Here is a 14795-nt window from a genome sequence, read left to right as displayed (position 1 = left end):
TTTTGATAATTGTTACATTAGACTATTCATTTGGGTTTGTCTTTCCTTCTTTAAATATGCCTGGATTGCTATATACTTTCCACTTAAGACTGCTTTCGCTGCATCCCACAGAAGTTGGGGCTTTGTGTTGTTGTTGTCATTTATTTCCATATATTGCTGGATCTCCATTTTAATTTGGTCATTGATCCATTGATTATTTAGAAGCGTGTTGTTAAGCGTCCATGTGTTTGTGAGCCTTTTTGCTTTCTTTGTAGAATTTATTTCTAGTTTTATACCTTTGTGGTCTGAAAAGTTGGTTGGTAGAATTTCAATCTTTTGGAAATTACTGAAGCTCTTTTTGTGGCCTAGTATGTGGTCTATTCTGGAGAATGTTCCATGTGCACCTGAGAAGAATGCATATCCTGTTGCTTTTGGGTATAGAGTTCTATAGATGTCTATTCGGTCCATCTGTTCTAGTGTGTTGTTCAGTGCCTTTGTGTCCTTACTTATTTTCTGTCTGGTGGATCTGTCCTTTGGAGTGAATGGTGTGTTGAAGTCTCCTAAAATGAATGCATTGCATTCTGTTTCCTCCTTTAGTTCCGTTAGTATTTGTTTCACATATGCGGATGCTCCTGTGTTGGGTGCATATGTATTTATAATGGTTATACCCTCTTGTTGGACTGAGCCCTTTATCATTATGTAATGTCCTTCTTTATCTCTTGTTACTTTATTTATTTTGAAGTCTATATTGTCTTACGCTAGTACTGCAACACCTGCTTTTTTCTCCCTATTGTTTGCATGAAATATCTTTTTCCATCCCTTGACTTTCAGTCTGTGCATGTCTTTGGGTTTGAGGTGAGCCTTTTGTAAACAGCACATAGATGGGTCTCATTTTTTTATTCATTCAGTGACTGTATGCCTTTTGATTGGTGCATTCAGTCCATTTACATTTACAGCGATTATAGATAGGTATGTACTTATTGCCATTTCAGGCTTTAGATTCGTGGTTACCAAAGGTTCCAGGTTACTTTCCTTACTGTCTAAGAGTCTAAGTTAACTCACTTAGTATGCTGTTACAAACATAATCTAAAGGTTCTTTTCTATTTCTCCTCCCTTTTCTTCCTCCTTCATTTTTTATATATTAGATATCAAATTCTGTACTTTTTGTCTATCCCTTGATTGACTTTGGCGATAGTCAATTTAATTTTGCATTTGCCTTGCAATCAGCTGCTCCACCCTCCCTACCGTGGTTTTACTACCTCTGGTGACAGCTATCCAACCCTAGGAACACTTCCATGTATAGCGGCCCCTCCAAAATAGACTGCAGAGATGGTTTGTGGGAGGTAAACTCTCTCAGCTTTTGCTTATCTGGATATTGTTTAATCCCTCCTCCAAATTTAAATGATAATCTTGCTGGATAAAGTAATCTTGGTTCCAGGCCCTTCTGCTTCATGGCATTAAGTACATCATGCCACTCCCTTCTGGCCTGTAAGGTTTCTGCTGAGAAGTCTGATGTTAGTCTGATGGGCTTTCCTTTGTATGCTATCTTATTTCTGCCTCTGGCTGCTTTTAACAGTCTGTCCTTATCCTTGATCTTTGCCATTTTAATTACTATGTGTCTTGGTGTTGTCTTCCTTGGGTCCCTTGTGTAGGGGGATCTGTGGGTCTCCATGGCCTGAGAGACTATCTCCTTCCCCAGATTGGGGAAGTTTTCAGCAACTACCTCCTCAAAGACACTTTCTATCCCTTTCTCTCTCTCTTCCCTATAATGCGAATATTGTTCCGCTTGGTTTGGTCACACAGTTCTCTCAATATTATTTCATTTTTAGAGATCCTTTTTTCTCTCTGTGCCTCAGCTTCTTTGTATTCCTATTCTCTAGTTTCTATTTCATTTATCATCTCCTCCACCGTATCCAGCCTGCTTTTAATACCCTCCATCGTGTTCTTCAACGATTGGATCTCCGACCTGAATTCATTCCTGAGTTCTTGGATGTCTTTCCGTACCTCCATTAGGATGTTGATGATTTTTATTTTGAACTCCCTTTCATGAAGAGTCACGAGGTCCATATCATTTAAATTTTTCTCAGGAGTTGTATTAAAAATTTTACTCTTTACAAGGTTCCTTTGGGGTTTCATGTTTGTATCTGGTGCTCTCTAGTGTCCAGAAGCTCTATTCTGGAGCTGCTCAGCCCTTGAAGCAATGTCAGGGGTCGTAGGGGAGCGGTACTGGTGCCCTGTTCCGTGACGTCTGCTCTATCCTCCAGGTGTGTGCAGTCTGATGCGTCCTCTTTCCTGTTGCTCTCTCAGGATTAGCTGTGCCAATTGAATTTTCTAATTGTACCCAGTTTTGGGAGGAAGCCTCTGTCTCTCCTCTCACACCACCAACTTTAATCCCTGTCTTGACTATGTATTTTAAAATACAAACTAATGACTTTGGCAAGTACTGAACTGAACCTTAAAGTAATAAAAGAATCAACAAATACAAGAAATAGACAATGAATAATTTGAGTAAGCACATTGATTTTTTCCTAAAACTAACAGCAATTATCCTTCATGCCTCAAATATATACAATTTTTTTATATATAGCAGATGAGAACAAAAAAATCCTGGATTCTCATCTGGTTGAGGTAAATTCTAACAATAACAAATCCAAGGTTCATGCATGCAGAGGTCTGTAGATGGAATGAAAGTACAACTAATTTGTAGAATAACTATGGGAAAATATCTCAAATCCAATAACCTATAAATTCAATCACATCACTGACTATAGTTTGGAACAGAAGAGAATTGAATTACTAAATGCGAGTGAGTCGCTTTATAGCATATAGTACCACTTAAATGAATAGGACAAGCCATTGTATACTTAATATTGTAATTATTATTAAGTTACTGGGGAACTGCAGTGCCTTATGCTGTAGATTTTTGTATGCTCATAGTATCAAATGCAAGGGCTCACATTAAATTTATAGCTCAAAAGCAATAGTTAATAGGTAAATAATTTCTTTTTTTCTTGCTTAGAAGTATCCTTTGGTCAGAACCTTTTTGAAGAGCATGTAAATAACTCACTACATATACTTCTTATTACATTAAATGCATATTCTCTCCAGCCTGTTCAGGTATATAACAGACGTCTGTTAAATCAATGAATCAGTTTAGATTTCTGGACGATATTCATTAGTCTTCATGACTAAGGCCTCTGAAGTTAGCAGACGTGATTTTGAATCCAACATTAACTACTTGAATGAACTTGAGAAAGTCACTTTACATTTTTAGACTTCCTTTTTCTCTGCCTCACGTGTTCCAAGGATTAAATGAGATAAAATGACCTAAACAATTGACCTGGCAGCTCGCACAAAATGAGTAGGTTATGATGAACCATCCGTTCCAAGCAGCCTGTGAACAACTGAGCAGAGGTTCCATTGTGAGGGCTCTGAGGCACTGGTGGGGCTGAGGAGTTGTGCAAGGTAGGATTCAAGAACCCATCTGTCCACCACATGTCTATTTGTATGATCACTCTGTAGTCTGCCTTTGTTTCAGTATTCAGATGCTTTCTCACTGATAAAATACAAAGTCATTAAAATCATCACTGTTTCCTTAGCAATTTCATGTCATTGTACCTTCAAGCAACTGACACTGATATGTACACTTACTAGGTTGTTGGGGGTGTGACACCGTTTTTGGGTGTTGTGTTGGATCTCTTCCATTCGCCCTCCCACTTACATCCTTCCCTCCAGCGTGCTGTGCACTCTGGGACTGACCTCATGGCCACGGCATCTACTTGGCTGCTGGTCCTCTGACTCATAAGGGGTTCAGGGAATGGAAGCAAAGGCAGGAGATTGGAAGGAGGGGGAGAGTGATCAGGGTACTGACTTCCTGAACTTCCTCTTTGTGGGATGGCCACGGCTGCTAGGCTGAAGTAAAAGCTGCCTCTGCAACAGCTTTCTCTGTCCTCCTTTCGTTCCTGGTTTTGGTCATGAACACCTTGACAAGGGTGTGCTAGCCCCAGGGGAAGGCATTTTCCTTTGTGGTTTTCCCTACACTCTGCCACTAAAAATAGTTCCTTTATTAAACAGTCCTCAGATCATCCTAATTGAAGTCTCATTTTTCCTCTCTACTATGTAGACTCTGACAGTTAAGAAATTCAAAAAGTGTCTTCATTCTAGGAAACTTTGGAAACTACTGTCTTATATATCAGAGGGTGATGTATCTTTGCTCCCCTAGCAGTTCTTTCATTAATCTATAGAAAAAGAGGATTCTTTTACTAGGCTGTATTGAGTTTCTCACCTGATTCATGTTTCAAGGAAAGTAAAGGCTTCTGTTATGATATTTTGCCTACAACACCAAATAACACAGGAAATTTATAAATGCTGAACATTTCACATCCAAATTAAATTGCTGTTATAATAAAAAAATCAAAATTGGAATAGAAATGTGTATCTAAGTACCCAAAAGTTACTTTTTTTCTCAATATATATATGCTTTGGTTTGGTATACATTCTTGCTTCAATTTGGGCATTGGGAAAAATTAATTGGTTGGTAAAACCTTGTAAATTTACATGATTTCAGAGCATTGATCTCTGAAAATTTTAATGACTTTGAGAAGTGCATAAAAAATTGGGTTTCAGAACATGAACAGAATTTGATATTTGTTTCCAGTTAAAGGTGTTAATTACAGGATGTAACTTGTCTTGAGCCAAAGATTTTAAGGAATTGAGTTCCCTGGAAACTACAATACTAGTTCTGCAACTTGAAGCTTGTATAATAGACTCAACAATCCATTTCTTTGCTCTTTATCCTCATAGACACAGAGCAAGAGAAAAAGACTGTCAGAGGCCCCTCATATGGTTGTTATCTTCACCAGCCCCTTAATATGTCACTTAGATGAGCTGCCTCCAAAGGTATCTTTAGTGAAGTCCCTCTTCTGATCCATTTGAAGTTTTGGAGAACTAATGACACCTTACAAGACAACTGGGGATTAATTAAAGTTGTTATAGCTTCTGAACTCCAGGTGAACCTTTGTAGGGCTGTCACCTCATGAACTTCCCTCAGACTCTCTATTGACGATGATACAATTATTCTACTCAGGCACCTGCCAGATTCTACTTTATAATCTCCACAAATTCTGTAATCACATATTCTGACTAGTCAATTAAAGACCATTTTCTCTAAAAATTTATTTTTATTTCAGTTCTGCCAAGTCACACATAATCTGCTGTTTTATTTTCAAAAATCTAAATCAGCATTTCTTCTGATTTTGACCAAGACAATGCCAACATAATATCCATATTGTTTGTAAATGATGGAGCAGGTATATTGCCCATATGTTTTACTTTATTTCACTTAATAAATTTTCTCTATTTCCCTCCATAAACTCAAGTCATACTTTTAAAAATCCAGTTAAAAATCCACCTGTTTGCAAAACAAACAGTTCCAGACTGATTCTTGTAGCAAATGAACTTTCTCTCTCTTCTAATTCCTAATCCTTGATTATTACATAATTATTTCACTTATAATATATTTGTTTAAATATATACACATGTTGAAAATGACTGCAAAGAAATTATTGGGAGCAAATACTAAAACATATTTAAAAACTAAAGATTAAGTACTGTCACTGTATGGAGAGTTTACTTTCTGGCACACATAATCATTTAATATGTGCTTATTTAGCTGAACTATTAATCTTACCTTGCATGGGCATTGTTGGATCAATAGAAATAATCTGAAGTGAGGAATTTAATACATCATGAAATACATCTCAGTGTTTATCCATTTCTAATACAAATTGTTATTATATTTTAAAATTCTCCCTCATGGAGTTTTCTGAAATAAGTGTTAATTTTACTCATTCATTAATGTAGTCATTTACTTTTTTGTTCATTTATTCAACAAATCTTTATTTCAGAACCTCTAGTGTTCCAGACACTATACTAGAATTGAGGATATGTTTTGGCTAAAATAAGTATTTTTTAATCATTGTAATAAAGAATATCAGTATCAGTGTAACTAATTTCATGTCCTGCTTTCTTATCCTTCTGGTTTAGCACTAAGACAGAAATATATTAGGATTTTCTCTGTAAATATGGTACTTTTAATTCTGAATATTGTGCTCTCCTTGAGAGATGAGGCTCTTATTTTGTATCTTCATAGTGTAGGTTCATATTAGACCTGATATTCATGTATTCAACAATCATTTATTCAGCATATACCCTATGAAAAACTCAATGATAGATAGTGTGAGGGACATGAGGGTGTACAGACCAGGATTCTGGGCAAGAGTGATAAGGGATGTGGGTACACCCATGATCCCAGTGAAAGGCAGAGGGAAAAAGTGCCATAGAGAAGTATAGGTGTGGAGCTATTAGAATTCAGGGCAGAAGCAGATTATTCCCAAATAAAGGATTAAGGAAAGATTTTTTGGGAGAGTTGGCTTCTGAGCTGGGCCAAGGAGAATGGAAAGAATTTTAGCCACAGAAAATGGAATGTGGAGGAGAAGGTAGCAGAAATAAATAGAAAATATTTGTTTACATATACATTATGCTTTGTTAAAACAAGAGAATGTTTTTCCAAAATTATTTTATAACTTCTAAAAAATATATTCACTTATAAGTTATGTTCAATTACTCTGGCATTCACTTTTCGAATATTCAAAAATAAATTATCCTAATCCCTGATTTGTTCTTCCTTATCTTTAGGGTCACTTAAGTCCATTTGAATCTCACAAAAGAAAGAAGCAGCAGGCTCCTATGTTTCAGAAAATTATCCCCAGATCTCTACAAGCTGAATATAGCTCTACAGAACAGCATCAAAACATTATTATTTTACTCTATTCTTGTTGCATATGCAATGGGTGGTAATTATGTTTTCTACCTAGTAGTTTCTGAAACAACTCACAGAGCTTTATTATCACTAGTTTATTGATACTATTATACAGTGATGAACTAGAAATTTGAATGAAAATATTAGCAGATGTTTTAAATATGTAGCAATTTGCATTCAGTATTCTGTTCAGTATGTTTGTGATATGAAACTTTCCCCCATCCCAAAGAACAGTGCTGTGTTCCAATGTGTAATTGGGACAATTAAGATATTATCTGAAGCAGAAACTCTTTTGACTCATGATGACTTTCTACCTAACCTACTGCAAATTGACCTGTTACTCCGAGTTGAAGGTGGCCATCTCCATTATGATATCTTAAGTTATGATTAGCTTAAAGGTATCAGTTCACTCATCTTTTTCCTAATTGTTTATATTATTATCTCTAAAGAGAATTTCCTTTTACCCCTTTCACTGTGCTGTCCTTTGGGCCATGAAAAATGCATGGTTATGCAGTACATGTAGATTTGTTCTACTGCATAACAATCTTAAAGTTGTTTTTCCTCTTTGTCACCTCCTCTCCTCCACTTATTACTTAACAAAACATCCAAATCTTTTTGGCTATCAATAAACTTGATCAATAAATGGTCAATGCTGTATATTATAACATTTTACAGAAAAAAATTTAGGTGATTGATTTTTCTAAGAATGCATTTGTTCTATACCATTTTATTCTTAACTGCAAAATAAGTAGAAACCCAAAAAACCTTCAGTGTGGACAAAGAAACTATCGTACATCCTTACAATGAAACATAACACAGTAATAAGAAGGAATTAAACATGGGTGCACATTAACATGAATAAATAAATATCAAGTGCATTACATCCAGTAATGAAACCAGACTGAAAAGGCTAAATATTATATTGCTTCTACTTATATGACATTCTAGAAAAGGCAAAACTGTAATGACAAAAAACTGTGTTTTCCAGGGCCTGGGAAGGGGAATTGTTACCTATAAAGTACAAAAGGAAACATTTTGAACTGACTAAAATGCTCTATATCTTAATTTTGGTGGTGATTACATGATAGTTTGTATTATCCAAACTCATACAACTATAACGTAAATGTGAAAATTTTACTATATATATATATATATATATATATATAAAATACCACAAAAAACATGATTTTAAGAAAGTAAAAAATTCATTGATATCTGAAATTTTGAGTCAATTTAAAGAGATATAATCAACAGTCATTTAGAGATCCATCAAGATAGGAATTTTTGATTCCATAACATGTTATGAATTTTCTTCTCTTCAGAGCATTAATAACATCACCTTACCTTTTGTTTCACCAATGAAAATTACATTTTAAAAGGAAAAGCTCCATTGTACGAGAGTCTTGCTTTCACTGTTGTGGTAATTATGAATTCACTAAAATAATCTCTAAAAATAACAGTATTTTGTTAAATACAAGTCTGTTTAATTAGTTTATGGGGTATGATAAGCATCTAGTCTTAAGATAATACCCTCTTTCATCATCAGCGATCATAAGGCTATTTATTATTTTACCTCTCACAGCCTAGTAAGCAACTCAATAATTGAAAAAGACAAAGGAAAAAAATCACTGTGAGAAACTCTCACATACTATAACTGATAACAGATACAAGAAACAAAATAGCAGGATTAGAAGGAATCCCGACATGGGCGCTTCAGACAGCAAACGCCTTACCTTTGCGTCTGGGTGGTATAGTTGTCATCGTAAGTCTCATAGGTCTGCTCCTCATATTCACCCCCGTAGCTATCATCATACCCCTGAAGCAGAAAGTGGTAGAAAGGCCTATTAGCAATCAGTTTGATTAACATTGCTCTGGTTTTGCTTAGTGAGATTTTATATACTTTAGTTTTTATGTTTGGTTAGTTACACTGCATCAGCTTTTACTAGATTAACGATTTCCACATAACTTTGAATAATATTTCATGGATCACATATTACCTTTTAATGATTAAATTCAGTGTATCATTGGAGTAGCAATACTACTCTAGGGTTTGTTGAGAATTTTGAATGACACTAATGAAGACAGTTTAAGAAATTAAAAATATTTTAGTTTGGGAAAATATTATGGGTAGATAAAAACAACTGTGAAAACCTAATGGTGGTGCTGACGTATTTGCTATAACCTCAGTGGGAGATTTCTTTTTTCTTTCCCTAATAATAATCATAATAAATATAGAAACCATAACATTCAGGATCCTTAGAATATGGTCAACTTCCAGTAAAATAAAAAAGATGTGGTCATTGCAAAAAGAGAAAAGAAAAGAAAAGAAGTAAGAGAAGGGAGAATAAAGAAGAAAGGAAGTCAGGAAAGAAGGGTAGAGGGAAGGAGGGAGAAAGAAGTGAAATGAAAACCTTTTATTTTGTAGAGTATTCTATGGTTTTTAAATCTTATCAATAAAATAATGTTCTGTGCAAAGTTTCATTACCTGACTAAATTAATGCTAACAAAGCTCATGCAGAGATGTCATTACAGAATCGTAAAGCAAGCTAGCAGCTATATGCCACTGGGTTTACTCTCTGTATAACACTGTTACTTCTATGTGTGGTTTTCAGTCTGACTTAAATTTCTTTTTCTTTCCCATTCATGATTTCCATGTCACCATATTTTTTGCTCTGTGGTATGGCGTACTTTCTCCACTTGATCTTTTCAGTATTCTAACAGTACTTAAAAAAAAATAATCTGCACATAATATTTTTATACCCTGAAATTAGCTTGAGAATATTAAAAAATTTTTAATTCCATAGAAAATAAAAAAGGGCTCATGTCCAAAAAGCAGCAGTTCCTTATCTTGTCCTACTTCTAGTTCTCTTTTAGCCTTTTCACCTGTTATTTTAGTGTTAAAGTTTTTGTTATGAAGTAATATAGTTAAATTAATGCTGCTTGATTTATGAATTTTGATCATTTTCTACTTACTAGCCATTCAGGTTGTTAAGGATTTAGTTCTGTTTAGACTCTTCTCTGTATCTTTCTCTAAACTTGTCTTCCTAATATAGTCCCATAATCTCATCATAATTTTTGTTAGTCAATATCTACATTATTAAGTAATGATAAATAATTATTACTCACTAATGATCCAAATAGGTTAATACAATTCTGTTTTTATTCTCCTAAATTTAGTAATTGCTCATTCTTCTTCTTAGTTTCTTGGTTTACTACATATTTAGAATTACTTATCTTCACTTGTCACAGTAGTTATAGTAAACTAGCAATAATATTTCTAAATATTCAAAAAGTTCATATAATCAATTATTTCCTTGTGTTACACAGAAACCACCTCCTGCCAGACCAGATCACTGCCCAGCCTGACGGGTCGAGACTGGTGGGGCTAAAGGCAGAGATGTTTTCTGAAGCCTCCCCCACACCACTGTTTGTGTTGAGTTCACTTCACCAAGTTTCCTTTCATGCTGGCTCTCTTTTCTCCCTGAAACCTCTCTTTCAATAACCTCTACTAAGAAGTATATTGGAGAGAATAATTACATTCTTTCCCCCTCTCTTTTTCTCTCTCTTTTTAGTTTTATACTTCCTCCTTTTTGTTTCTGTTTTTTGGGTAAAAAGATTTAATTATACAGAAAAGTTAAAATAATAGTACAATGAACACTCATCTGCTTATCTAGGTATGCCAATTGTTGACATTTTTGTCCCATTTATATCTCACTTTCTATGTACATTTTTTTCTAAACCATTTGCAAGCCCATTCCAGAAAGCTGATATTTCTTCCCTAAAGACTTCAGCTTGCATCTCCTGAATATAAGGATATTCTACACAAATTCAATACTATTACATCAGCAACAATAAAAACCTCACAATAATTCCTTATTATCATTTACTGTGAAGTTCATAGTAAAATGTCTGCAACTGTCAAAAGCATATCTTTTACAGTACCTTTTAAAAAGTCAAACCCAAGCAGGGTTTGTGAATTGCATTTGGTCATAATATCTGCTTAATTTTTTTGCAGAATATAGTCCTCCAGCCTTTTATTGCTTACAGTCACACTGCCTTTTGGAGTACTCTAGATCAGTTGTCTTATAAACTGTCCCACATTTTGAATTTGTCTGATTATTCTCATAGTTATATTCTGATTCAGTATTTTTTGAAAGAATACTGCATCTGTGATACTCTGTTGAACATGTACCTGACTGCAAACTTTAAAATTCTAGTCCCACACTGGATTGATTTACTGAGTACAGAAGTTTAGCTTGTAAAATGATTTTCAATGAGAATTTTTAAGGTTTGATTCAGTGTTTTCTACCACTACATGTTGGTGCTGAAAATTCCTGCTACTTGTATGTGACCTAGTTTTGTTTTCACTTTTTTTTCCCCCCTTTGTGGATGCTTTTGCAAATTTTATCTCTGGCGTTTTGAAATTTCACAATGCTGTGCCTATATCTGTGTTTCTTTTCATTCACTCTGCTTAGGTGCTCCATGAGCTCTTTCAATCTGGAAGTTTGTATCTTCCGTTCCTGGGAAATGTCACTGTGCTTCTTTCTTTCTAGAACTCTTACTAGTGAGATATCAGATCTTCTAGATTGGTGCATTAATTTTATCTTTTTGTCCTATGTGATAACTATTATTATTATTATTATTTTACTTAATGGAATAATTTTATAATTTCATCTTCCCACCCTTCTATAAAAGATTCAACTTTGGTTACAAACCTACACCACCCCTCACTCCCCAACAAAACACACACATTAACAACTATTTATCTGTAAACAGAAGGTTCACAGGTGAAGTTTAAGCATTCTATTCTCAGCCTAAGGCTTCATCTCCTGTCGGTGGAACACGAGTTAACAGCACAGCTGGAATTTCCCATAGCTGAAACTGGCAGAGCCTGCCTTAATAAGCCTATTAATTTTTCCACTTAAGGAGGTCATTTTGATTTAAATATTCTTTTCTTGAACAATGATTTCTGCACCAATTTTGGGTTTTCAAATCTAAATGATATTGGCTCTATACATAAGCTTAAAATAACAGTAATTCATCGGACTTTATGTCAACCACCGAAAAGACCTATTATCCAGGCATTAGAGATATAAGAATAAGACATAATTCTTGTCTTTGAGAGGTTCCCAGCCTGTGGTATTCTGATAAATGTTTAACAAAAGCCTCTCCAAGAAATCATGTGCATGTTTGTATAGTGTGTGTGTGTGCATACATGTAATTTCCTTATAAGTTTTACTGATAGAAAGCATACAATTTACAAATAAAAATAAAATATATATACATTTTCAAAATATGTAAATTTAATTTATACTTAAAATCTTACATATATATATATATATGTATATATTTTCAAGATCAATGTTTTTTTTTTATTTTGCTTTCTTGACACTAGAATCTAGGCGCAGTGTCCCAAGAGTAGCTCTAGTTCCTTGAAAAAATTATCTCTGATGATCTGCATAACATACACTCATTTTAGAAAATTTTTCAAATGGAGAAAAGTACGAAAAATAGTGTAAAATCACTCACAAACCCATTACCCAGAAGTAGTAGTCATTAACACTTTAGTGTGTTTTCTTCTTGTCCTTTTTCTACAAATATATACAGAAACATGGAAATTATATATATTTTACTTGATGCTGTGATACTGTATATGAGGCAATAAGGCATAGTGGTTAACACTGTCAGATAATTTAGGTTTGAATTCTGGCTCTTACACTTTCTTTTTTTTTTTAATTGAAGTATCTTTGATATATAATTTTATATTGGCTTCAAATCTACAACACAGTGGTCCAGCAGTTACCCCTACCATTAAATCCTCACCCCCACTAGTATGGTTACTATCTGTAAACATAGTAGGATGTTACAAAATCATTGACTATAATTTTCATGCTGTATTACTATCCTTGTGGCCAATTTATATTATGATTGAGAATTTCTGTGCCTGTTTATCTCCTTCACCCTGAATTATTCCAACACCCCCCCCCCACCAGGGTAACTACTAGTCACTTCTCAGTATTTATGAGTGTACTGCTGATAAATCTTATATTTAATTGATAATAAAAATAAAATTCATAGCATACAATTTACAGATAAAATATATCGTTGATTTTAAATTTTATACACATACAACTTCAGTGTACTTCATATCTTTTGCAAAATCCATTATCAGTTTTTTAAAAAACTATTGTTAGAATATCACAACAAATTACAGCACAGATAAATACTTGATTACCATTTAATTCAGCAAAAAAGATAACCCTGTATTAATGAATACGTATAATTCTGATATGAATGTCATTTGAAACTTTCATTCATGTTGGCAAATAAAATGAAAGGGGCATCTTAGATATGTATGTTGGAACTTTACTCCTTTGACAGTGATGTGAGCAACTCTGTTCTGAACTGGACAATGATTTTCACATACTAGAATATATGTTTAATTTTGTGTTCTAGTCACGTTGTAAAGGCTATAAACAATGCATGTTTAAGTTAAATCTGCATTATTAATACTTTCTCCCTAGTTTATTTAATTTTACATAATCAATGTCACAAAGATCAGATCCTGGTTTTTAGCATTTGCCAGTATCTGTGGTGTAAATATTCTTACCATGGCTGACAAGCTACCAGTATGACATCCTTAAAAACAGATTTGTGGAGAGATAAACAGTAGCACACTATTATAATTATTTCCACCATAGAGATACAAAGGACATAATAACCTAGAACAGATTGTAATAAAATAATTAATTATATAATAATGAGTTTTAAATATCAACTATCTTTGTCTTTAATATAATTTATTGAATTTTAAGTTTATATAATTTAATTTTTAATAATGGTTGCGTTTAAAAACCAATTCAAAGAACTCCTAAAAATCTTACAAAGGATCTCACGAACCAGAGCAATTCAGCTCTTGGCCTACTAGAGGGCCAACAAATGTATAAAATACTGAAAAACCAGAGTGGAAAGTGTTTCAACAGAGTAATAGGTGCTATGGGAGCATATTGGAAGGAATGCCTAAATCTTTCTTAGGGTATGCGGGTGAATTTTTCAGGAAAGGTCTTATTCGAGATGGTTATTTGTGGATAAGTACATATTTCTAGGTGGGCAAATGGGTAGCAAGAGACCATTCCAATATCCAAGAACATCAAACATGAATGCAGGGCAACATGAAAGAAGGCACTGTGTTTGGTGAACTGCAAGTGGTTGGATTTAACTAACGCGCAAAATGCAGAAGAAATGGGGGCAGTTGGGCTAAAGAAGTAGATAGGAGTCAGGTCTGAAGTGCTTCTTATGACATGGTAAGGAGTTCATCTATAGTCCTGTAGGTAAGGAAGCCAGGGAAAGGTTTCTCGCAATGGAATGACAAAATATAGATCTGCTTTCTGTAACTTCCCTTTGATTCTTAAAAAAAAATTTAATTTTTTGGGACTAGGCTTTATTTTTCCCTCTACTTTCTTGAACATATTATCATAGCCACCACTGTAAAACACAGGATGACAACTCCAACATCTGAATCATTGGTGTCTTTACTTTTCCCTCTTGGTTTTTGTGGGGCTGATACTGTTTATAACATGCCTTGAAGGTTTTCACTGTACTCTCAATATTGTTTAGGGAAACCTGTGAAGGTTTTGGCTAATGGCATTTTCTTCCAAAGAGGATTAAGAGTTCTCCTGGAAGAAAGAATAGAAGATAACCTGATGCCATGCAGAGATGGTTTTAGGCAATCAGATAAAGGGACTTGAGGCTTATCCAGTCTAGGCTAAAGATCTGGAAGTCATTAACAGAGAGATGTCAGATGAACAGCCATTGTTCAGTGTTTACTGAGGAGAGAAGCTTAGGGACACCATGCTCAACATAGCACAGTGTTATAAGCCCCTCTTTCCCCCTTTAATTGGTCTTTATTGCACTAGGAAATAAAGGTACAAGCATTAGCTATAATAAATTGCTAGCCTTTGAACAATGCAGGGGACAGGGGTACCAACCCCTGCAA

The 14795-nt window shown here is 34.5% G+C and overlaps 1 protein-coding gene across 2 annotated transcripts in view; it reads right to left on the bottom strand.

Annotated features, from left to right (window-relative positions):
- KHDRBS2 (KH RNA binding domain containing, signal transduction associated 2) overlaps nt 1–14795 on the bottom strand; it is a 546913-nt gene that overhangs the window by 39161 nt on the left and 492957 nt on the right. For both annotated transcript variants that reach the window (XR_005030941.2, XM_036916275.2), the window contains exon 7: nt 8533–8615. Coding sequence is in view for 1 of the 2 variants with exons in the window: in XM_036916275.2 (XP_036772170.1) it covers nt 8533–8615 (83 nt within the window). In the remaining variant the exon portion in view is untranslated. The remainder of the gene's footprint in view (nt 1–8532; nt 8616–14795) is intronic.

Source organism: Manis pentadactyla, chromosome 16, assembly GCF_030020395.1.
Source record: "Manis pentadactyla isolate mManPen7 chromosome 16, mManPen7.hap1, whole genome shotgun sequence".
NCBI classification, from domain to species: Eukaryota; Metazoa; Chordata; class Mammalia; order Pholidota; family Manidae; genus Manis; species Manis pentadactyla.
The sequence above is the reverse complement of the archived record's forward strand: the minus strand, read 5'-3'. Positions and strand labels throughout refer to the sequence as shown.